General features: G+C 39.1%; 1 protein-coding gene across 10 annotated transcripts in view; it reads left to right on the top strand.

The window, feature by feature from the left end:
• VPS13B (vacuolar protein sorting 13 homolog B) overlaps positions 1-24,147 on the top strand; it is an 831,417-nt gene that overhangs the window by 679,774 nt on the left and 127,496 nt on the right. For all 10 annotated transcript variants that reach the window (XM_032610621.1, XM_032610615.1, XM_032610620.1 and 7 more), the window contains 2 exons: positions 2,336-2,543; positions 2,847-3,031. In XM_032610621.1, coding sequence (XP_032466512.1) covers positions 2,336-2,543; positions 2,847-3,031 — 393 coding nt within the window. The remainder of the gene's footprint in view (positions 1-2,335; positions 2,544-2,846; positions 3,032-24,147) is intronic.

Consider the following 24,147-nt stretch of genomic DNA (forward strand, 5'->3'; position numbering starts at 1 on the left):
TTGCACCAGCCTGAGGCGTGCCGTGCGTTCTCCCGGGGAAGTTGTCCCTGGATCACGGGATCCTGGCAGTGGCGGTCTGCATAGGCTCCTGGGAGGGGAGGTGTGGACAGTGACCTGTGCTTGCACACAGGCTTCTTGGTGGTGGCAGCAGCAGCCTTAGCATTTCATGCCCGTCTCTGGGGTCCGGGCTGATAGCTGCGGCTCGCTCCCATCTCTGGAGCTCGTTTAGGCAGTGCTCTGAATCCCCTCTCCTTGTGCATCCCTAAACAGTGGTCTCTTGCCTCAGGCAGTTCCAGACATTTTCCCAGACTCCCTCCCGGCTAGCTGTGGCGCACTAGCCCACTTCAGGCAGTGTTCACGCAACCAACCCCACTCCTCTCCCTGGGATCTGACCTCCGAAGCCTGAGCCTCAGTTCCCATTCCCCGCCCGCCCCGGCGGGTGAGCAGACAAGCCTCTCGGGTTGGTGAGTGCTGGTCGGCACAGATCCTCTGTGCGGGAATCTCTCAGCTTTGCCCTCTGCATCCCTGTTGCTGCGCTCTCCTCCGTGGCTCCAAAGCTTCCCCCCACCACCACCTCCCCACCCCCCGCGTCTTTGCCAGTGAAGGGGCTTCCTAGTTTGTGGAAACTTTTCCTCCTTCACAGCTCCCTCCCAGAGGTGCAGGTCCCATCCCTATTCTTTTGTCTCTGTTTTTTTTCTTTTTTCTTTTGCCCTACCCAGGTATGTGGGGAGTTTCTTGCCTTGTGGGAAGTCTGAGTTCTTCTGCCAGCGTTCAGTAGGTGTTCTGTAGGAGTTGTTCCACATGTACATGTATTTTTGATGTAGTTGTGGGGAGGAAGGTGGTCTCCACATCTTACTCCTCTGCCATCTTGAAGCTATCCTGAATGTGTTCTTTATATGATTTGATGTTCCCCAAATTTGACACAAATCTGAAAAGCTTGAGGAATTCAGAGTTATAGAAAATGGCAATGACTAGTTTGTTAATAGTGGAGGCATATTAAATATGAATTTGTCTTCATCTAAAAGTTGTCTTGCCTCACCTTTTTCACCAGTTTTCTTAGTGACACAGAGGTAGATGTAGGGGAGCCCACTAACTTATTGCTTTACATTGATTGGTTTGGAGATTTTCAGTATCTGTTATAAATTTTCATAGATTTACTCAGCATGTGATTTTGTGTTGTTTTATCAAGAATAGTAATTGTATTACCATTTTTCCAAGACAGCAAAGTAGCTCCACATTAAAAACAACAATAAGAGCAAAGACAAAGTATATCATCTCTACATTATAAACTCTCTTGACATTTTAAAACCTGGAGCACAGTGTTTGACTCCCCAACTTGACTTTTCACCTATCTCTGTTTTTCAGGATTCAATAAAAATAAGATTGATGAGAAAAAAATAGACTTAGTATCATACCTCTTACCTTTATTTCTGAGATGCCTTAATTCCAGAGAGTAGGACTTAAACTGAGGGTTTAAAACTTACCCACAAAGCATAGGCTTATTCTTTTCTACGTCTGTATATTCTTTTCTTCTTTGCCATATCAGCTGGTCCTCTTAGAAATTATGGTTGTATTGCCTTTATCCAATACATTCAGAGAAATTAATATTATTGAAAATTTGTGTCCTCTGACATTAATCATTATTACCCACTGGTCATACTTCCATTATAGACTAATATTCTTCACAGGCAGAAAAAGGGAACTTGATCCTCTCTGTTAGATGTAACACCAAGAGTTTGTTCTGAAACTGTACCGTAGCTCCCGTACAGTTGGTTCTCAAGGGCTGTGGGATACTGTTTGTTGGCACTTTCTCACTAAACACTGAAGCTGGGAGCCTTTTAAGTTCAGCTTCATTGAGCATCTTCTTTTTTTTTCTGAAGAGTGAAAGTGCAAAGAAAGGAACCCTATAATCAAAATGTGTTCATGTAATCTCATGACAAAATGTAGAAGCTGTTCTACAATATTATTAACATTTTGGCCTAGAAGGATCTTCATATAGTCTCTCAGACTATAATGGATGTTCTTTTCCCTCTTAGCTAAGTTAATTCATAAACATTACCTCACATCAACATATTCCATTATCAATTCAGCATTTAAAATTGATTGCTATCCACACAATATATGATATACTTGATTTTCTTGTTTTTATGTATTTACCCAAGAATAGAATTTCATCCCATAGGTCAATTGCTTCTTAAAAATTATAGTTTAATTATTATCAGTAGTTAAATTAAATGTAATTACAGCCTTGAACTAATTCAAATATGATTGTACCTAATTATTCTCATGAAGTGTTTGTGTTAAAGCCAATAAAATTTTTCATATGATTTTAAAGGTTTTCTGGGGTCAAGAACATTTGAATTGCCTAGTTCTTCTACATGAATTACTCAATGGATACCTTAAAGAGGAGGGAAATTTTGAAGTGCAAGTCTCTGAAACAGTGCCGCAAATTCCATCTCCTATGGAAAAAAATCAGATATTTAAAAGTGAACAAAGTTCAGATGACCTACGGACAGGTCTGTTTCAGTATATACAGGATGCTGGTAAGTAGCGATAGCTTCAGTGTGATTGTGTGTGTGTTTGTTTATTTTACCTGCACATTCAGTAAATAATAACACATCAAGATCACTTGAAAAGTAAGTCAATACCTGCAGTACAAAAATAGTACATTGCCATTCAGTCTCTCTTAAGGGAAAATTCTTGATTTGTTCCTGTCTTAAACCATGTAAACATGATCAGCCAGCTTCTTTATATTCTTTTCTTTTATACTCACAATTTTTTCTTATGTAATAAACCAACATGTTCCCCTTCGGAAGCATACAATTAATTATACTTTTGTTTAACAGAAGCTTTGAAAATGCCTGGTGTCTATGAAGTCTTGTTTTACAATGAAACCGAAGATAGCCCAGGGATGATGTTATGGAGATATCCAGAACCTAGAGTGCTCACCCTTGTACGCATAACTCCTGTGCCCTTCAACACCACAGAGGATCCAGATATTAGCACAGCAGACCTTGGTGATATGCTACAGGTATGGAATGGCTCTTCATTTCAAAATAAAAGACAGTGTGGGAAAAATGTTGAGAGCATACCTATCTTTTCCATAAGTTGTATCAGAGAGAAATACACATGTATGTGCGTATACAAACACATACGTATGTACACATACACACACACACACACACACGAGACACACACATAGTAGAAATTGTATAATAAGAGAATAATGTCATTCAGATTCATGGTACATGGCAGTCCTGAGAGTTCTTAATTCTACTCTTCAACCTGTTACAGGTAGCTTACATAGTCTCCAGGTAGTAATGGGACAAACAGGTGTCATTGAGTTCACCACACATTTTCTGAGGACCTACCATGTGCTCACACTCTTCAGCATTTTTAGAACTGTTCTATGAAATGAGATATGTCCCCATAAGGGCCAGAAAGGATGACTTAATTTTCATTTCATTTCCCGACCTGAAAATGGTCTTGGGCCTCGTGGTAGGCTGATAGGAAAACCATCTAACCAGTGTTCATACTCTGTATGATTTTGTGGAAAGTTTGTTGCTTGTAATTTCCCTGAGTGTGGATAGCACTATATTATTATTCTACTTATTACTATTCTACGGATCTGAATTTCTCCTAAAATTTGTTTTTCTCTTAGTTGTCCACCTATTACTAGATCACATAACCATCCACTCGAAGTCATTCCTGATTACTTTTTCCCTAACTGCTCACATCTAATTCATCAATAAGTCGTGTCAGCTCTACCTCCATGTCCCTATTCCATCTACTTCTTTCTGTTTCTACTGGTACAACTTGAGTTCAAGCTACCATCTTCTGTTCCCTACTACAGTAGCTTCCTAACTGGTCTCTACGATTCCATCCTTGATTCCTTGTAATGCATTTTCCAAACAACAGCTAGAGTGATCTTTTGAAAATGTAGGTTAGGTTACATCACTCCCCTAACTTAAAACCTGATGGTGGCTCCCTTTAAGACTAACAGAATTTGGTATCTTACTATGGCCTGTAAGGACCTCTGATCTCTGCACTGCCTACCTCTCTTGTATGTCTTGATCACTTATCTCCAGCCCCTGGTATAGAAATATGAGCCAGTTTTTTTAATGACTGCTCTACACTTAACAACTCAGAATAATAATACAAATCAGAGAAGACCACAGTACATATTAACATTGGTATTAGTATATGCTTATTTAATTCTTGTTTAAATTCCTGGTTATAATATAGTCAGATGTTCACCTTCTGAATTGATAACAATGAAATGTGTCATCATTTTGTCAAGTGAACTGGAGTATGCAGAACTATCCAGTTTGCCAAGATGTCAACAGTATCTACTTTCTTTTGTTTTTTTTTTTCTTGTGGTGAGAACTTTTAAGATCTACCCTCTTAGCAACTCTGCTTTGATTCTTAAATCCTCACATTTGCTTCCCCTTCTGTCAAGGTCATATTCATGATTATCTTCTCTCCCAGTATTCTTGGATTATTTTTGCTAAATAAACTGGCATTGTCTTTGAATCCTGCTGTCTTGGTAGACTTGCCTAAATGTAGAACATCTGTAGTATTTTCAGTCAAAATGAAAATACTCGGGCTGCCCTGGTGGCACAGTGGTTGGGAGTCTTCCTGCCGATGCAGGGGACACGGGTTTGTGCCCCGGTCCAGGAAGATCCCACATGCCGCGGAGCGGCTGGGCCCATGAGCCATGGCCGCTGAGCCTGCGCGTCCGGAGCCTGTGCTCCACAACGGGAGAGGCCACAACAGTGAGAGGCCCGCGTACCGCAAAAAAAAAAAAAAAAAAATGAAAATACTCATATATCAAAGTTTCAGCATCATGTAAAGGCTTCTTTATAGCTGATTTTGGGATTCAGATTTATAGTTACATGTTAGTTAACATAAGCCTGATAACTATTGGTTTGTAGTATTACGCCAGTTGTATTAAACAGAGCATTTAAGGTAGTAAGTACATTCACTAGTGACATGTTCATCTTCTCACTGCCACCGGAGAGGCAGGAGAGCATAGTGGTTAAGAGAATGAACTATAGCCAGAATGCCTGGGTTCAAATTCTGGCTCTGCCATTTGCAAACTGTGTCACCTTCGATAAGTAACTTAATCTCTCAGCCTCAGGTTTTCTGTTTTGCTTTTCTTTCATCAGTAAAATGAGGCCACTAATAATGTAATGCTTATAGGAATTAATATTTATAAGACACATAGAACAATGCCTGGCACATGGTAAGTGCTATGTAAGTATGTGTACTACCAGTACTATTACAGTGACTATCGTCAAAAGTCTTTTCATCAAGCAGAAGCATAGGCTAGATCAGAGAGACCTGGGGTCTAATGGCTCTACAGACCAGCTGGAGTAGTCTAGGAGATCTGAGATAGTCCGAGGGGCCGATACAGTAGACTTGGAACATAAGCACTGTGTGAAGGAAGCCTGGCAGGTTTCAACAAGCAAAGAGCTGGTATCAGAGAGGTCCTGCTACATTTCATATCTTGTTGAAAAGAGGAGCTGATACATGGCAGAGTTCAAAGACAAGGATGCTGGCCTACGAAGCAAGACAGGGTTGTACCTACTGTAAGCTGAAGGGGAAACCTTGATCCCAGTGGTAAGAAAGAACACCCAGAATTGACAGCTGGGATGGAAGAACAGAGCAGGACTGGCAGAAAGTTGCCATGCTACTGAGCTCCCAGCCTAAGCTTATATTCCCCCAGCTAGGAGCAGAATTTGTCCCAAGGGTTGGGGTGACCTCATCTGTAGAAGTATGACAGCTTTTTCCTTGAGTGCTTGCAGTGCCAGACCCTGAGCATACTCCTGGGGATTCAGAGACAGATAAGACACTGTCCACTCATCAGAAGCTGTCTGTCTAGCAGGCAAGTTTCTCTGGTTGTTTGGGGTAGAAGAATTTCCCTATTTTCAGCATTCAAGCATTCAAGCATTCAGCATTAAACCTCTCTGTTGTCAGAATCATTTTCCTGCTCTATGTGATTATCTCTAGGTCTGTACTGGAGGCACCGCTAAAATATTGAAGTACCAATCCTGAATAGCAGGGAACTTATAAAAAGAAAGCCCTTTATCAACATGGAATAGTGTAGATAATGTAGACATTAAAGTCTCAACTGCTGACTCCTGTTCCCCTCCCCCTTTGTATTTTACTAACTCAGTGACCTTAGGGAAACTGCTGGTCTCTTAGAGCCTTAATGTCCTCAACTGAACACCGGAGTTAATGCTATTTACCTTGCAGAGTTGTCACGAGATTTAGGTGAAATATTATCGCTAAAACAAATAAGTGCCTTACACATAGTGAGCTCTTAATAAATGTTAATTTCCTTCCCTCCACTTCTTCACAAGCAAATGCCTGGACCACTATAAAGCCTCCTAAGTGAAATTCTAGCCTTCAATCTCTTCTCCTTCCAACCTATCCTACTAAATTCTTAAAGGAACAGGTGGATTGTGTCATTCCCTGAGAAAAACCTTCAGCGGTCCTATCACTGCTAGACTGACCTTGAGGGCCCTGCAGAACCTCCCGACCCAGCTTTGCCTTTCCTGCCCTTCTGCATGATCTATGCTCTAATCAAACTGGCCTATTCAGCATTCCCGAACCAGCCTGTGGTCTCCCACATCCGTACCACTCCCTCTTCATTTGAGTCTCTCCCTTTTCTGCTGAAATCCTATCCACACATCCAAACAGCTCCAGTGCCATCTATTCCATGAAACCTTTCCTGGACACCATCTCCAAACATGATACTGCCTTTCTCTGAAGTTCTGTAACAGTTCATGGCACCACTTTTATGCTGTTTCTCACCTATTCCTCACATTTTAATTATCCATATCTTGTCTCCCTCCTAGACTGTAGGTTTCCAAAGGAAATGATCACATCTAATTTTCATTATGCTCCGTATAGTATCCACTGCAGTGGAGATGCTCAGTATATTGAATGGATCAATGAGTACATGGATGTCTGTGCTCCTATTCTGTATAATTCAAAAGCATTACATTGTTTGTCATTATTTTATGGCACTATTGAATGCATTTGGTTTTACAAACTGAATTATGGCAGGATGCACTGTGTTATGCTTCAGTGGCATTACCTACTATAAACAGGCAGTCTAATGTCATTACATTACACAGACTCTTGGTGAGATCATTGACTCTTCTGCCAAGCCCACTGCCCCCTAGGCAGAGGCTTGTTCTTAAATACAAAAACAAGTTCATCTCCTTGGTTTTAGTCCTAAAAACAGAATCAAGCTTGGATTAATTTTTTCCTTCAGGACCATTTAGTTCATAAGAAACTGACCTTATAGAGTTCACTTATATAGAACCCTTAAATATACCTGTTTATATCTCTTTCCATAATTAATATTAGTATTTATAAACAGGCTCCTCAAATGACTTTATGGAATTTATTTTGCGATTGTACTGAAAAATATGGAAAACATGTCTATAATATTAAACTAGCCATAGGTTCAGAATAAAGACCCTGAAATTAATCTTCACAGAAAACCAAAGGAGCTTATGTTGTGGTCAGTTTTATCACATTAAATTTTAAGTGTTAATAGTATATTTAGATGTCAATAAAATTAGGATCTGGGCTTCCCTGGTGGCGCAGTGGTTGAGAGTCCACCTGCCGATGCAAGGGACACGGGTTCGTGCCCCAGTCTGGGAAGATCCCACATGCCGCGGAGCAGCTGGGCCCGTGAGCCATGGCCGCTGAGCCTGCGCGTCTGGAGCCTGTGCTCCACAACGGGAGAGGCCACAACAGTGAGAGGCCCGCGTACCACAAAAAAAAAAAATTAGGATCTGTAAGTTAGAGTAATGTCATCAACCTAGAAGGAATGTTGTGCTATTTAAATGAGCTGAAATATTAGAAATTTCTGGCACTGTGTCTGGCACATACTGTAAGTTTTCCTCTCTCCTCATCCTGTTGTGTACACTGCCTACTGAGGATTCCATTTAGGAAATACCCGTGTTCTCAGATTGTAAATTTTTAATTCATCCTTTGTAGTGGAATTGGTAATGGAGATTTTAATTCTCACACAGATCTGACATGGTGCTTGTTCTTGTTCTCTCAATACTGTATTGTTCTTGTTTTTATATTTATTTTCATTTATGTATCGTACTAAATTTTTAGATACCTTCATTAGGTATGTGACAGTAGCCCATACTAAATAACATCTTTCCCCAAGGATCTCAAGAGTGTAAAGCTTGAACATTACAATTCAAGATAAACACTAAATGTTGGGTTGGGATCACTAAAGCAATTTAAATAGATGTGAAGTAAAGTTAAAGGAGTGAAATGAAGGATAACATAACTGTATGGATTAAAAGGAAAGATACAGGAGCTAAAGTCAGGAATTTCTGTAATGCAAGAAATATCTAGGGTGTACGTAAGATTACTGGCGTTAAAGTCAAATAAAAGGGAAAGAGCATGTTTAAGTAATGTAGGGAAAAATTAATACATGTTCAAAAAACCTTACATTAGAAAAATTAAACAAGATATTTAAATTCAGATCTACACCTTCAGAAAATGTGAATATAGTTAACAAATGAGAAGATAAACATATATATCCGTTATTTTTATTTCTACTTCATAGCATTTATCATCAACAAGTAATTGCTGAATATCTTCCCAATATCAATATAGGATACTACACTACAATATCAATATAGGATACTATAGACAGTGAAGATATAAAGAGATAGAAGATCTGTCCCTACTCTTGTAAGGTTTATAATCTAATTGAAAAGAGAGGACATAATTGCATATGCAAACTCAGGAGATAGAATAGCTGAATATATATTCGGATAGACCCATTATATAGAAGGAATCATGTAATTTGGGGAATTCTGACATCTGAAGAGTAAATTGAATTAATTGGCAAAAAAAGAATAAATTTGTTACTAAAGCTCTATAATTTCATAGCACTTTCTCAGTTAAAAAGGCATTTTCAAGCTTCAGAATTAGGTGCAGAACTCTTATATGACTAGAGTCCTTAAAAGATATCTTCTCAAGGATAACAGGAAGAAAAAGACAAAAGCAAGCTGTGTCATTTGTTTATTTCTGGTGGAGAAAGAGAATGGTAAGCCAAAGAAATCAATGCACTCATGCCCAATTCATTTTTGTTTATCCAGTTTAAAAGTCATGGAAATTAGTTTTTAAAGTAACACTAATACGACTGTAAAAATCAAAGTGAAACCACATTGGAAGACAACAAAAAAAAAACGTATACTTGGAAGCCAAGGAGAATCTAAATGGTTGAGATCTGTGTTATTTTTCCTCCAAAGTGTTAGGATCATCTTTGTGTTTGACCCCCAACACTGTGCTAAGTGCTTTGCATACATAACCCCATTAAATCTCCTTCTATTCTGAGGGGTGGGCATTATCCCCATTTTATGAGTGGGGAAACTTATAAAGAGAAATTAAATGTTCTTGAATCATAAGAAGTGGGAGAGCCAGAATTTCATCTCAGGTCTTTCTGACTTCAAAACTTTCGTTCTTTACCTTATTTGTAAAACAATGGAATTGTTTTGACACATCTACAAATGGGACACATCTACAATACATTTGTAGATGTATTGTCACATTTAAGTGACAGTGAGGGACTCTGTTGAGAAATGTGGAAAGAAGGAAAATAAAATTATTCCTTTGCTTCAAACTGTTAAATCATGAAATAATGAATCAGACCAAAGATATGCAAAATAACCTTAAATAAATAAAAGGACTCCCAGAAACAAGATGGTTTGGGTATAAAGATATCTAAAAAAAGAATGTTTCCTTCAGAAGGAGAACTGGTGAGCTCTAGAAGCCTAGGATGATCATGGAAGCATTTGTTGGAAGAAGCCCTCCTGGCAGCATTCAAAGAAATGGTGCCTAAGTGTCTGGTTCACCTGGGAGCTAAATCCCCTTTATGAAGATGAATGTAGCAGCTGTCAGATCTCTGTGTCTAACATTCAAATCATCTAACCCCCCAAACAACCTTCTAATAGTTTGACTCCTGATGCAATCTGTCTACAGAGAGTTTCATACACTTCTCAGGCCAGCATCAGTATCCAGGCTGCTTGGCAGTGATACATCTTATGGTAAATTAATAACTTGGCATCTGGTTTATATATCAGTCTCTAGTGAACTTTGTTACATGACTCAGCATTCCTAAATCTAGCCAGTGCTAGGACACCATGGAAATTTCTTGAGACTGCAAGACCAATGGCCAGATCTTAAATCATGGTGAATCCATCATGCTAAGTACGCTCTTGCGGCTACCTGCCTGCCCAGCATGCTGACCTCTCCCAAATGACGGCTCTATTGTGCAGTATGTCACAAACCTTTCCAAACAAAATTCCACTCTTACTACCTTGAAGAGTTGGGATGAGTAAAGATAATGTATATAAAGCACCTGACATAGTGTCTTGCATAGTAAAGGCTCAGGAAATTATTACAGTGCTCTGTAACTGCTGTCATTATCATCATATCAGCATCCTCATCGTCATCCTCTCAAATGACCAAAGAACCTCGATCCCACTGTGTTAGACCAAGAAAGCCCTGTTTTCTTAGAAAGACTCTTTTTGTGTTTGTAGTCTGTTAATGTCATAATAATTGTTGAGAATGATGGCTCTGCATGTGATTAATGGAATGCTTTCACTGATACGAATGGCTGCTAGACAACACACCACCTTCCCACATGGTCATGGTCAGTGCCTCCAAGGTAGTATGTCAGCTACAGTCCTCTAGGTTGCAGGTAGCAGAAACCCCACTGAAGCTGGCCTAGCGAAGAATAGAGGAGAGAGCTAGTATCAAGATACAGTGGGGAAAACAAATACCATATGCTAACACATATATATGGAATTTAAAAAAGGAGTACTGATGAACCTAATGGCAGGGTAGGAAAAAAGACGCAGACGTAGAGAATGGACTTGAGGGCCTGGAGGGGAAGGGGAACTTGGGGTGAAGTGAGAGAGTGGCATGGACATATATACACTACCAAATGTAAAATGGATGGCTAGTGGGAAGCTGCTGCATAGCACAGGGAGATCAGCTCGGTGCTTTGTGACCACCTAGCGGGGTGGGATAGGGAGGGTGGGAGGGAGACTCAAGAGGGAGGGCATATGGGCATATATGTATATGTATAGCTGAATCACTTGGTTGTAAAGCAGAAACTAACACAACATTGTAAAGCATTTATACTCCAATAAAGATGTGAGGAAAAAAAAAAAAAAGATACAGTGGTGAGTCCTAGAGACCCAGGGCAAAATGCAGCTGGGTCTTTCGTAAAGGATAGGGCCAGGAGTGGAAGACAGGAATCCAGGGGAGTATTTACCTACTCTTACTTTTCTCCGCGTCTTTCCCCATATTTGCCTTATTCTTCCTTTTCAACAGACTAGCTTCTTTTTTCCCCTGCTTCTCAGACCACCTAGTAGTCCCCGACAACTCCCAGAGCTCCCAGAGTCACATTTACAAGTCCAACCTCTGGTCCCGTTCCACATTCCTGACTGACCTAGTTTAGTGTCAGGTGCTCTTGGCCCATTTAGCTAAGGCCATGGGGTGGAATCACATTCACCAGCATGACTGTGAATTAGGGGTCTTTGTGAGCTTTGCAGATACCTGCGAAGGGATTCATCCTATATTGTGTCTCTTAGTGCTCTTGTTTGCCACCCTGGCTAACCTGGCCAAACTCATGGTCAGTACTGGCCTCATGCAGTCAGATGCTTCTTTCTTGTCTGACCATATCTGAGGATCTTCACAGTGTATTCTACCCTTCCAAGAGGGAAGCCTTTTATATATGGTCTGTGGTTTTGGAGAATAGTCGCCACTGACAGGAGGAGGCGACTCTAAAAAGACTGCCTCACTAAAAGAAATTTACTCCTTTTTGCTGTGGTTTTTCCAGCTTTCTCTTTTGCAAATATCTGTCAAAGCTGTTTCTCTCTGCACATCACAGGCTATCTGCATCTAGAGATAAACCTCACATCACTTTTTTAAATCTTCTCATTGTCCTCCCCAGGCATCTTCTCAAAATACAGATTAGGCAAGTTTCTATGTCTTACAGATACATATGAGATATTTTCTTTTCCCCAAGTATCTTTCTTGGTCAGTGCTTCCTTTTTAATGCAGTGACTTTGTAACACATTAGCAACTCCACAGATTATGTAAATACTCTCTTGGTTCTAATGATATATGAGAGCTTTATACATAAAATAATTTTCTGTTCTTGAAACTGAGTTTACAATGTGATGCCTAATGTCCATAGCTTAGTGATTTAATTGTTTGATTTTCTAATAACATTTTATCTTACATACTTACCCACAGACTGAAGTGAAGTTTCATTAAACCTTATAGTTGTGTGGATTTCATTCTTTTTTCGTAATTATGTGCAAAAATGTTCCAAGTCAGAGAGTAATACTCAGTATTACCCAATAAATTAAAAACTAGACTTTTGCTGCTTTAAACTTGACATTACAAGCTTCCTGTGATTCTAAAGCACATGGACCTGATAGGTAAAGGTTATGATATTAGTACATGGTGACACTACAGAAAAAGAAACCTTCAGAGAATTACTTGGAATCTAATATGATTTGCCTCTTCCATGCACAACTTAAAAAGAATAAAAGGGAGAGTTCTTGGGTGTTTCTTTTCAGCTGTGTTGGGCGGTTCACTTATAGCTGCACATATGTTCCCAGAATCCTGAGCCTTTTTATTTTATAAGCACCTCCTGCCCACTGGCAGCTGTACTAATGTGTCCCAGAAGGCTTTGCTCCTATCCATCATCTTTAGGAGTGGTGCTTAAAGCCAGATATGAAATTCATTGTTGCTGAAATGCAGAAAAGAAGAAGTCTTGCGGGCTTTGAGGAAGTAAGAGGCAGAGCCGGACTCTTAGGAAATAAAGGAAAGAAAAAGTCCTGTGTACCCACTGGACACAATAATAAATGGTTTTGAATGATGGGTAACAGTGCTGGATTGACTGCTAAGTGTTTTGCATCCAGAAGCCATTGCCTCCTTTTTTGGACAATGAAGGGGAACCTAAAATAGAGTATTCCCTGGATATACTTTTAATTACTCTGTCTTCATAGTATTCCCTGGATACACTTTTAAATATTCTGTCTTCATAGTGTTGTAAAAGTATTTTTTAAAAAGGATCTAGAAATATATTAAAAACAGCTCCGCCTGAGAATTTTGAGGTTAATTCAGTAAATACTGATAAAAGGACCTGTGCTAGGGCCATAAGACATACAGAGGGGGAGAGGACTCTAGTTCTGCTCTCAAGGCACCTATAGTCTTTTTTTTTTAACATCTTTATTGGAGTATAATTGCTTTACAATGCTGTGTTAGTTGCTGCTGTATAACAAAGTGAATCAGCTATACGTATATTTATATCCCCATATCCCCTCCCTCTTGTGTCTCCCTCCCACCCTCCCTATCCCACTCCTCTAGGTGGTCACAAAGCACCGAGCTGATCTCCCTGTGCTATGTGGCTGCTTCCCACTAGCCATCTATTTTACATTTTGTAGTGTATATGTGTCCATGCCACTCTCTCACTTCATCCCAGCTTACCCTTTCCCCTCCCCATGTTCTCAAGTCCATTCCCTATGTCTGAGTCTTTGTTCCTGTCCTGCCCCTAGGTTCCTCAGAACCCTTTTTTTTTTCTTAGATTCCATATATATGTCTTAGCATACGATATTTGTCTTTCTCTTTCTGACTTACTTCACTCTGTATGACAGACTCTAGATCCATCCACCTCACTACAAATAACTCAATTTCGCTTCTTTTTAGGGCTGAGTAATATTCCATTGTATATATGGAGGCACCTATAGTCCTTTAGGAGGAATAACAATTACACAAAATAAGGCAAGGCAGAACTGCGAAGTGATATAGGAGACACATAACGAACATGCCTTTTAAACAAGGAGAGTTTACATCTGACTGAAAACATTAGGAAAAGGCTTCATGGAGGAGATGGCAATTGAGAGGATCCTTGAAGACCAAATGGGATTTCAAATATAAAATGAGGGGAAAGGGCATATGATGAAAAAAATCAGTCTGAACAAAATTTCAGAATTGAATAAGAGAAGACAGAACTTAAGCTTGGGAGGTAGCAAATAATCTGGTTTGACCAGCACAGATTATACAAGTAAGGGGTTAGTGGATAAGTGATAAGCTGCAGACCTGGGTTTTTAGTATGACCATTCCATGGAGGGAAAGAAGGTAACACATTCCAAACTTGTCCTTTTACATGTCGTGTCTCTTCTATCTTCTCTGTAACCCTGTGCACTTGGTACTGTTATCTCTACTTTAGAGCTAAGGTTACTTAGGTCTGAGAAGTTACATAATCTTTCCAAGATCATAAAGCAAGTAAGGAGGTAAAACCGAGACTCAAGTCTAGGTTTTTATGAATCCACAAGTTTTTCTTCTGTGTTGTACTACCTTGACTACTTTTTAGAGTATGGAGTTTGTATTTCATTTGATGGGCATTAGAGAACCATTGGCAGTCCAGGACTTGAGGTAAATTAATCTGATAGTCTGGTAGAGAGTGGAATGGAGTAAGAAGAGACCAAAATTGAGAAGACCTGGGAATTCCCTGGCAGTCCAGTGGTTAGGACTTAGCTCTTTCAATGCTAGGGCCCGGGTTCAGTCCCTGGTCAGGGAACTAAGATCCCACAAGCCGCATGGTATGGCAAAAAATAATAATAAATTAATTTTTTTTTTTAAATGAGAAGACCTGTCAGGGGTCTCAGAGAAGAGATGACAAAGGTGTAAACTGGGGGTGGGGGTGGGGTAGGTGAGGAGAGGGGAGGTCGTAACTGGTGTGGAGAAAAATAAAGGAATGCAGGAGACATTGTAGAGAAATAATCTATGTTCTTGACAACTAATATGGTAATTTAATGAGAGGGAGTAAGAGAAATCATAGATGGCAGCTAGATTTAAGCTCCATAGGAAATATGGTAAGACTGTTTACAAAATTTTGGAAATAAGAGGGGCGCCTCTCGTGCTGGGCACTGTCACCATGCTCCTAACTGTGCAGATTATATCTACTCCTGAAGTCAACTACAGAAGTGAATGTGTTCTCCCCTAACTACAGGTAAGAAAGCTGAGGGTCTGAAAAGTTAAAGGAGTTGCCGTGCGCCTCTTCTCCCTGAGAAGTGCATGAATGCACACAAAATTTCACATACAATTTCAAGAAGTTTATAGACGCCTGTAAACTGTATATGAATCTTTGATGAAGAATCCCAACAAGAAATACTGCCAGAGCTACTGAGCTCTGTGTCCATTAGGATTAGGTTCAGATGTGAGTGATAGAAAATACAAAATAACAGCAGCTTAGGCAAAACAAGCTTCTTTTTCTATCATGCATGAGAATAATCTGAAGGTAGGTGGTCTAGGATTGTATGTGTCTCTACGAAGTCATGAGGTCCTAGGTGTCTTCTTGCTTCCTGCTGCTCTGCTGTTCCCAGCACTTGCTTTTCCTTCATGGTCCAAGATGGCCGCACATGCTTCAAGCATCTTGTCCCCAGTCCAGCCGGAGGAAGAGGAAGGAACCAAAGAAGAGCAGAGGAGGATGTTTCTTGGAACCCACACCCTGCACACTGCGCTGCCAACATCCCAGAGTCCAGAATTGTACCACGTGGCTACTCCTCGTTAAAGGGGAAATTGGGACTCATTTGCTAAGGAAGAAGGGAAGGAGAGGTCTCAGGAGACAACCGGAAGTCCCTGCTGGCATCACAGATGTAACTCTTGGGGATCCAGGTCCACACTGTCCACACGGTCTGCTGTGCTAGCCAGCCCTGTGACCTGCTTCTGCTTCTGGCCTGCTTGTGAAATTGATTCATCACTTAGTCTATGGTGCAGTAAGAGAACTCACTTTCTACTTCATTAGTAAATAGTCTGCTGAAGCAGAATTTGTGGACAAAACTTAAAAAGCAAATGAGATTTTTGAAATAAAAATAAATAAATAGTTTGAAATGCTAGCATTCCTTGGGCTTCAAAAAAGTAAGAGGTGGAGAAGGAATCTGTCAATAAGACATGCTTTTAAAGTAAATGGAAAACATTTGCAAATTGGAAGAATACTGAAGTCATTTTTGTCCTGTCACTTTATTTGGTGGTAGAAATTTTATTAGCCTATTTCTCTTTTCCTATTAAATACTCTTATATTTACAAAGGAGGGAGGGGAAGCTTTTTTTTTTTCCTGGAAACGAAGAACTATGCCTCGCAATCAGCCTGTTTGATGTTTATTGCTCAGTATTAAAAAATGTTCAAGCTATAAAAATAAAAAAAAGAAAGGACAGTAAATATGAACTGATGGCCTATGATCATCTTTTTATGAATTATTCTCCCCAAATAGAAGTATTTCCCCCAATGAGAGTCACAGTAAAAACCATTATTTAAAATGTATGACTCGTTTCCTGAAAGCTACAATACCTTGTTGAGAAAGTAACAAACAGAAAGAGAAAAGTGAAGTACAGAGAGGCAGTATAGCCTGGTTGTTAAGAGCAAAGATTCTGGGAATTCCCTGGCGGTCCAGTGGTCCACTGGTCATTGGGGAACTAAGATCCCATAAGCCGAGTGGCCAGAAAAAAAAAGAGCAAAGATTCTGGAACTAAAGTGTCTGGGTCCAGATCCAAGGTCCACTGGGTGATCTTGGGCAAAATACTTAAGTTCTCCGTACTTTAGCCTACTTATCTGTAAATTAAGCATAATAATTTGAATTGTTGGGAGGAATAAATGATTGCTAGATGTGAAAAGCACTTAGAACATTGTCTTGCACATAGTTAATGGTTTATAAACGTTAGCAAGTATTACTTTCCTCTAAGGGCTTACTGTCATTCTGTCCTAGATTTTGAATGTAGGGGAAAAACTGAGTTTTGATTACAAACTAAAAATTCTTTATCCTTTTACCCATTCTTTTCATAAAGACATTGGTCTGAAAAATTCATTTCTTTCATATATTTTCAAGCATGCATGGCCTTCCAACTTTCTTATTCAACTCCTAGTTAGGAAAAGAAAAAAATCAAACTTGAGAACCTTACCTTATTTTGTAGCAACATTTTAAATGCTACATCAAAGTTAAGAATCTTGATTCTCTTATACTATTAACACTTTCTTAGCTTTTTTGAGATACAATTCACATACCATACAATTCATGCATTTAAAGAGTACAATTCAATAGTTATTAGTATATTCATGGAGTTGTACAATGATCCCCACAGTCAATTTCGGAACATTTTCATCATCTCAAAAAAGAAATCTAGTACCCTTCAACTATCATTCTCCAGGCTCCCCCTCCCCCAGCCTTTAGCAACCACTAATTTACTTTCTGTCTCTATATATTTACCTGTGCTGGACATTTCATGTGAATGGAATCATATAATTTGTGACTTTTTGTGACTGATTTCTATCATTTAGCATAATGTTTTTCATAGTCCACCCATGTTGAATTGTGAATAAGTGTTTCATTACTTTTTGTTACCAAATAATAATACATTGTATGGATTTACCACATTTTACTTACTTACCATTCATCAGTTGTTAGACATTTGGACATTAGCACTTTTCTTTTTTTGAAACCAGAAAAGTCTTTATTGCAAAGGTACAAAAGGATCACAGCAGAGATGTACAGCAATAAATTAGGTGTGGCCAGGAGGGGACGGGCAGGCATGGGGTAAGCGTCCCAAGAACAGGGGCCATGACATAGGGTCTCTTCTCAATAATTTATATTGTGATAAAAGTTGAGCGTTGGCACTTTTTGAATTCTTATCTACTTGGTCTCTGTCCTGCAGGCTTGAGGGGAAGGACCAAAAGGTGATGATGATGATTAATAATATTTACAAGGTGTTCTTACAAGCACTACCTCTAAGAGCTTACAATCCAAGCTTCATGAAACAAATACCTGGGCAACTATCACCCAGTGTTATATAATAAGTGTTAATGGAAGTACTAGGAAGGAAGTTCATATAAAAGTTGATGAGCTTCAAAAGTAGGCTTAGATCCAGATAGTGGAGGATTTTAAATGTTATGCTGAGACATTTGGGCTTATCCCACAAACACATTGTTCTGCGAGGGTAGTCATTACAGTTATGAAGCTGAGCAGCAAGCGTGGCTGATTACAGAGCGAAGGGTGAATTAGAGGATACTACAAATATACTTTGTTTTTATCGTGCTTCACTTTATTGCGCATCACAGATTTGTAGTTTTTATAAATTTAAGGTTTATGGCAACCCTGCATCAAGCAAGTCTGTCGGCACCATTTTTCCAACAACATTTGCTCACTTTTTGTCTCTGTGTCACGTTTTGGTAATTTCACAGTATTTCAGACTTTTTCATTATTATTATATTTGTTATAGTCATCTGTGGTCTTTGATGTCACTATTGCAAAAAGATTACAACTTGCTAAAGGCTCAGATGATGGTTAGTAATTTTTTTTTTAATATACACGTAGGATTTTTTTTTTTTTTTTTTTTTTTTTTTTTGGCTGTACTGGGTCTTCGTTGCTGCATGCGGGCTTTCTCTAGTTGCGGCGAGCAGGAACTATTCATTGCAGTGTGCGGGCTTCTCACTGCAGTGGCTTCTCTTGTTGTGGAGCATGGGCTCTAGGTGCACATGCTCAGTAATTGTGGCTCGCAGGCGCTAGAGCACAGGCTCAGTAGCTGTGGCGCACGGGCTTAGTTGCTCTGCGGCATGTGGGATCTTCCTGAACCAGGGCTCAAACCCGTGTCCCCTGCATTGGCAGGCGGATTCTTTTTTTTTTTTTTTTTTTTTTTATTTTTATTTTTTAAACATCTTTATTGGGGTATAATTGCTTTACAATGGTGTGTTAGTTTCTGCTTTATAACAAAGTGAATCAGCTATACATATACATATGTTCCCATATGTCTTCCCTCTTGCGTCTCCCTCCCTCCCACTCTCCCCATCCCACCCCTCCAGGCTGTCCCAAAGCCCCGAGCTAATATCCCTGTGCCTTGCGGCTGCTTCCCCCTAGCTATCTACCTTACTACGTTTGTTAGTGTGTATATGTCCATGACTCTCTCTCGCCCTGTCAAAACTCACCCTTCCCCCTCCCCATATCCTCAAGTCCGTTCTCCAGTAGGTCTGCGTCTTTATTCCTGTCTTACCCCTAGGTTCTTCATGACATTTTTTCCCCTTAAATTCCATATATATGTGTTAGCATACGGTATTTGTCTTTTTCTTTCTGACTTACTTCACTCTGTATGACAGACTCTAGGTCTATCCATCTCATTACAAATAGCTCAATTTCATTTCTTTTTAAGGCTGAGTAATATTCCATTGTGTATATGTGCCACATCTTCTTTATCCATTCATCCGATGATGGGCGCTTAGGTTGTTTCCATCTCTGGGCTATTGTAAATAGAGCTGCAATGAGCATTTTGGTACATGACTCTTTTTGAATTTTGGTTTTCTCAGGGTATATGCCCAGTAGTGGGATTGCTGGGTCATATGGTAATTCTATTTGTAGTTTTTTAAGGAACTTCCATACTGTTCTCCATAGTGGCTGAACCAATTCACATTCCCACCAGCAGTGCAAGAATGTCCCCTTTTCTCCACACCCTCTCCAGCATTTATTGTTTCTAGATTTTTTGATGATGGCCATTCTGACTGGTGTGAGATGATATCTCATTGTAGTTTTGATTTGCATTTCTCTAATGATTAATGATGTTGAGCATTCTTTCATGTGTTTGTTGGCATTCTGTATATCTTCTTTGGAGAAATGTCTATTTAGGTCTTCTGCCCATTTTTGGATGGGGTTGTTTGTTTTTTGGTTATTGAGCTGCATGAGCTGCTTGTAAATTTTGGAGATTAATCCTTTGTCAGTTGCTTCATTTGCAAATGTTTTCTCCCATTCTGAGGGTTGTCTTTTGGTCTTGATTATGGTTTCCTTTGCTGTGCAAAAGCTTTGAAGTTTCATTAGGTCCCATTTGTTTATTTTTGTTTTTATTTCCATTACTCTAGGAGGCGGGTCAGAAAGGATCTTGCTGTGATTTATGTCATAGAGTGTTCTTCCTATGTTTTCCTCTAAGAGTTTGATAGTTTCTGGCCTTACATTTAGGTCTTTAATCCATTTTGAGCTTATTTTTGTGTATGGTGTTAGGGAATGATCTAATTTCATACTTTTACATGTACCTGTCCAGTTTTCCCAGCACCATTTATTGAAGAGGCTGTCCTTTCTCCACTGTACATTCCTGCCTCCTTTATCAAAGATAAGGTGTCCATATGTGCGTGGGTTTATCTCTGGGCTTTCTATCCTGTTCCACTGATCTATCTTTCTGTTTTTGTGCCAGTACCATACTGTCTTGATTACTGTTGCTTTGTAGTATAGTCTGAAGTCAGGGAGCCTGATTCCTCCAGCTCCTTTTTTCGTTCTCAAGATTGCTTTGGCTATTCGGGGTCTTTTGTGTTTCCATACAAATTGCGAAATTTTTTGTTCTAGTTCTGTGAAAAATGCCAGTGGTAGTTTGATAGGGATTGCATTGAATCTGTAGATTGCTTTGGGTAGTGGAGTCATTTTCACAATGTTGATTCTTCCCATCCAAGAACATGGTATATCTCTCCAGCTATTTGTATCATCTTTAATTTCTTTCATCAGTGTCTTATAATTTTCTGCATACAGGTCTTTCGTCTCCTTAGGTAGGTTTATTCCTAGATATTTTATTCTTTTTGTTGCAGTGGTAAATGGGAGTGTTTTCTTGATTTCACTTTCAGATTTTTCATCATTAGTATATAGGAATGCCAGAGATTTCTGTGCATTAATTTTGTATCCTGGCAGGCGGATTCTTAACCACTGAGCCACCAGGGAAGCCCGATGGTTAACAATTTTTAGCAATAAAGTATTTTTTTAATTAAGGAATGTATGTGTTTTTAAAGACATAATGCTGTTGCACACTTCATAGACTACAATATAGTGTAAACTTAACTTTTATATGCCCTGGGAAACAAAAAAAATTTGTGTGACTTTATTGCGATATTCACTTTATTGTGGCAGTCTGGACTGAACTCACAATAGCTCCAAGGTGTGCCTGTATAGGTCGACTGCATAGAGACCTATTCAGAGCACAATTACTCAGCAGTAATGAGAATGACAGCCAGAATGGGAAGGAGAAAATGAATGTAAGAGATAGACATCTGGAGGTAGAATTAATATTAGATTTAAGTGCCTAGATACAGATGATAATAGGGGGGGAAAACTAAACCCTGTGGGTCTAGCCTAGGTGACTGGATGGACTGAACATCATTCATGGGAACTGGAAATGTCAGAGAAGAAATGAGTTCAGATTTGTGGAAGAGATACCGAGTTCTGCATTGAACCCTTACAATTCAAGGTTTTATAGATGAATGATCATGATTGAAATGCCTACCACAAGTTTGGAAATGTATGCTGACAATTCAGAAAAGGGTCTGATTATTTAAGAAAGGGTTTGGGGAGTCATCCTCATAGAAGTAAAAGTCAAAGCCAGGAAAGTAAAATAGAGAGAAGTCACACTTAGAGAGAATGAAGCATTCAAAGATACGAGAACTAAGAATAGAACCATGAGAAAACTCACTATGTCTAGTAAATAAATAGTAGATTTGGAATTGTGGTGGGTTGAATAGTGTCCCCCCAAAATTCATTTCTACCCAGAACCTCAGAATGACTTTATTTGGAAATAGGGTCTTTGCAGCTGTAATTAAGTTACGATGAGGTCATATTATATTAGGGTGGGCCATAATCCAATGACTAGTATCCTTACAAGAAGAGGGACATTTGGATACAGACAAGGGCACATGGGGAAAAGGCTATGTGAAGGCAGAAACAGAGATTGAAATGACACAGCTACACACCTAGGAAAGCCAAGGATTGCCAAGAGCCACCAGAAGCTGGGAAGAGGTAAAGAAGGATTCTTCCCTAGAGCCTTCAGAGGAGCGTGGCCCTGCTAACACCTTGATTTCAGACTTCTAGCTTCCAGAACTGTGAGAAAACAAATTTCTGTTGTTTTAAGCCACCAAGTTAGTGGTAATTTGGTATGGAAGCCCTCAGAAACTAATAGAGGAATCAACAAAGGAGTGGTCAGAGAGGAAGACCTAGGAGACTACAGTGACAGCAAATACAGGCATAGTGAAAACTTTAAGAAGCTTGGAGAACTCAGCAGAATCGTGACTCCAAACAGACAGAGTACTGTGGACTGGGAAAAATGCTGTGAATTTGACAACTTGGAGATCACTGTTGACTTGGAGAGAAGTTTTAGTCACCAGGGCACCATGGCAGAGCCATTCCCCTATAATAACCCATCTCCTTCTTGGATACTATGCTTGAGTCACATTGGGCTTAATTGTTTGACATTCTCACTAGACTGTAAGTCCCATGAGAATAAGGTTCTATTCTTTATTCATCAGTATCTCCCTGTCACCAACTGCTATGTCTCCCAGAGACCAGAACATAGCAGTTGCTTAGTAAGTATTTGGGGAAAGAATTAAAGGATGGAGAGAAGAAGTTAGGAATTAGAAGTTATTAACTTGGTTTACACAATTCTGTGGAGGAAGTTATTGGTCAGAGGGCTTAGAAATAGAGAGTTGAGTGATAAGTTTCATTCCTTGGAGACAGAAGAAATTAGAGGCAAGATGTCAATTTTTAAAAGTTGTAAGATGACAATGACAAGGCCTAAATGAAGGTTTGGTCTATATCTATATGCTTTTGTGTACTATCCAACAAACCTTGATAAATGGTAGTATGCCAAGGACTAAAAACAAACGTGGAAAAAGACCCTAAGTTTTCAAGATTGGAAGAGGCAGTTTTTTGCTTTTTTTGCCTCTCGTTTGTTGTTTATTTATTGTCTTCTTATTTAGTGCCAGCCATTGCTAAGAGCATTATATGATTACCTAACTTAATTCTTACAATGCCACAAAAACTGTTATTCTCGTTTTGCTAAGGAAGCTACAGCTCAGAGAGGTTAAGTAACCTACTGAAGATGCCCTTTGTGAAACACACTTTTACATGGGATCCGTGTTTCTTAAATTTTGGCATGCATGGAGTGGTCCAAAGCAGCCTCCTTCAAGCACAGACTTTTTTGAAATGAACTCTTGTTTTCCAACCAAATTCTGTGTTCTACTCTATAGTGCATTTTTATTAGTTTTACTGTTATAAAAGAGTATTCCATCTCATTACCTATAATTATGTTATAAAACTGATTGAAACCAAAGTATGTCAGACAGTTTTCTCTATCTTAGTGTCACAATGCTTTAAAAGCCTAGACTTACATAAGTAAGTCACTGCAGATGGCAATTCTTTTTTCACTGGTTTATCAGCCACATAATAGTGAATCACTGAGTAGGGATGCTCAGAATGCTGCCAGAGCAGCTAAATAATATGTTGGTTTTAGGCTACTATTAGATGGAATTTTGATAAGTGGTTTTTCTTGATAACAGTTCTTGTATCATATATTGGACTGGAATGGTTGCTTATCCAATGTGCAGTATAGGAGACAACCTCTTTTCACTATCTCAAGGAAATAATACTCATACAAGGGCATTTTCAATGAAGAGATGACTGATAGTGGTTGTTCTTCACTTTTGTGAGTCTTGCTATATATAAACTGAACCAGAATTCTCAAAGGACTCATTTTCATCACAACCAGCTTTCTTAACACAGCTCTCAAACTTCATTTTACTGCAGTGATCTTGAAATATGTATAAAGTACATTCACAGTTTTATCTTACAGCTGTTGATTGGAAAGTATTTAGCCTTAGAAAAATGTTTGCTATATAAGCCAACTTTGAACCATTCTTTAAAAGAAAACAATGATTTCATTAATTTTACCCGTATTTTTACTGCCTATTGTGACCTTTCTTTTTTACTCCTTGAGGAAAAGTCATTTCCAAACATTGACCAGTACCTTTTTCTCTTTAGCTACGTCATGGTCCATCTGTGTAAAATAGTAAGCTTTCAAATTTGCTTCCTATTTCATTAAAAATATATCTTAAAAAATGATTACTCTAATTATTGAATTTTTTTATCTTTTTAAAAATACCCTATTAAGCGCATTAAGAAAATTCAAAGCTTAACCTTGATGTAAGGTAATCTTAGTGATTATTGTAGTGTATTTTAGCGTATTAAGAATTTTTAAATGGTCTTGAAGAATTAACTTTCCCACAGTTTATTCT

The sequence above is a fragment of the Phocoena sinus genome, chromosome 17 (genome assembly GCF_008692025.1).
Source record: "Phocoena sinus isolate mPhoSin1 chromosome 17, mPhoSin1.pri, whole genome shotgun sequence".
NCBI lineage: Eukaryota > Metazoa > Chordata > Mammalia > Artiodactyla > Phocoenidae > Phocoena > Phocoena sinus.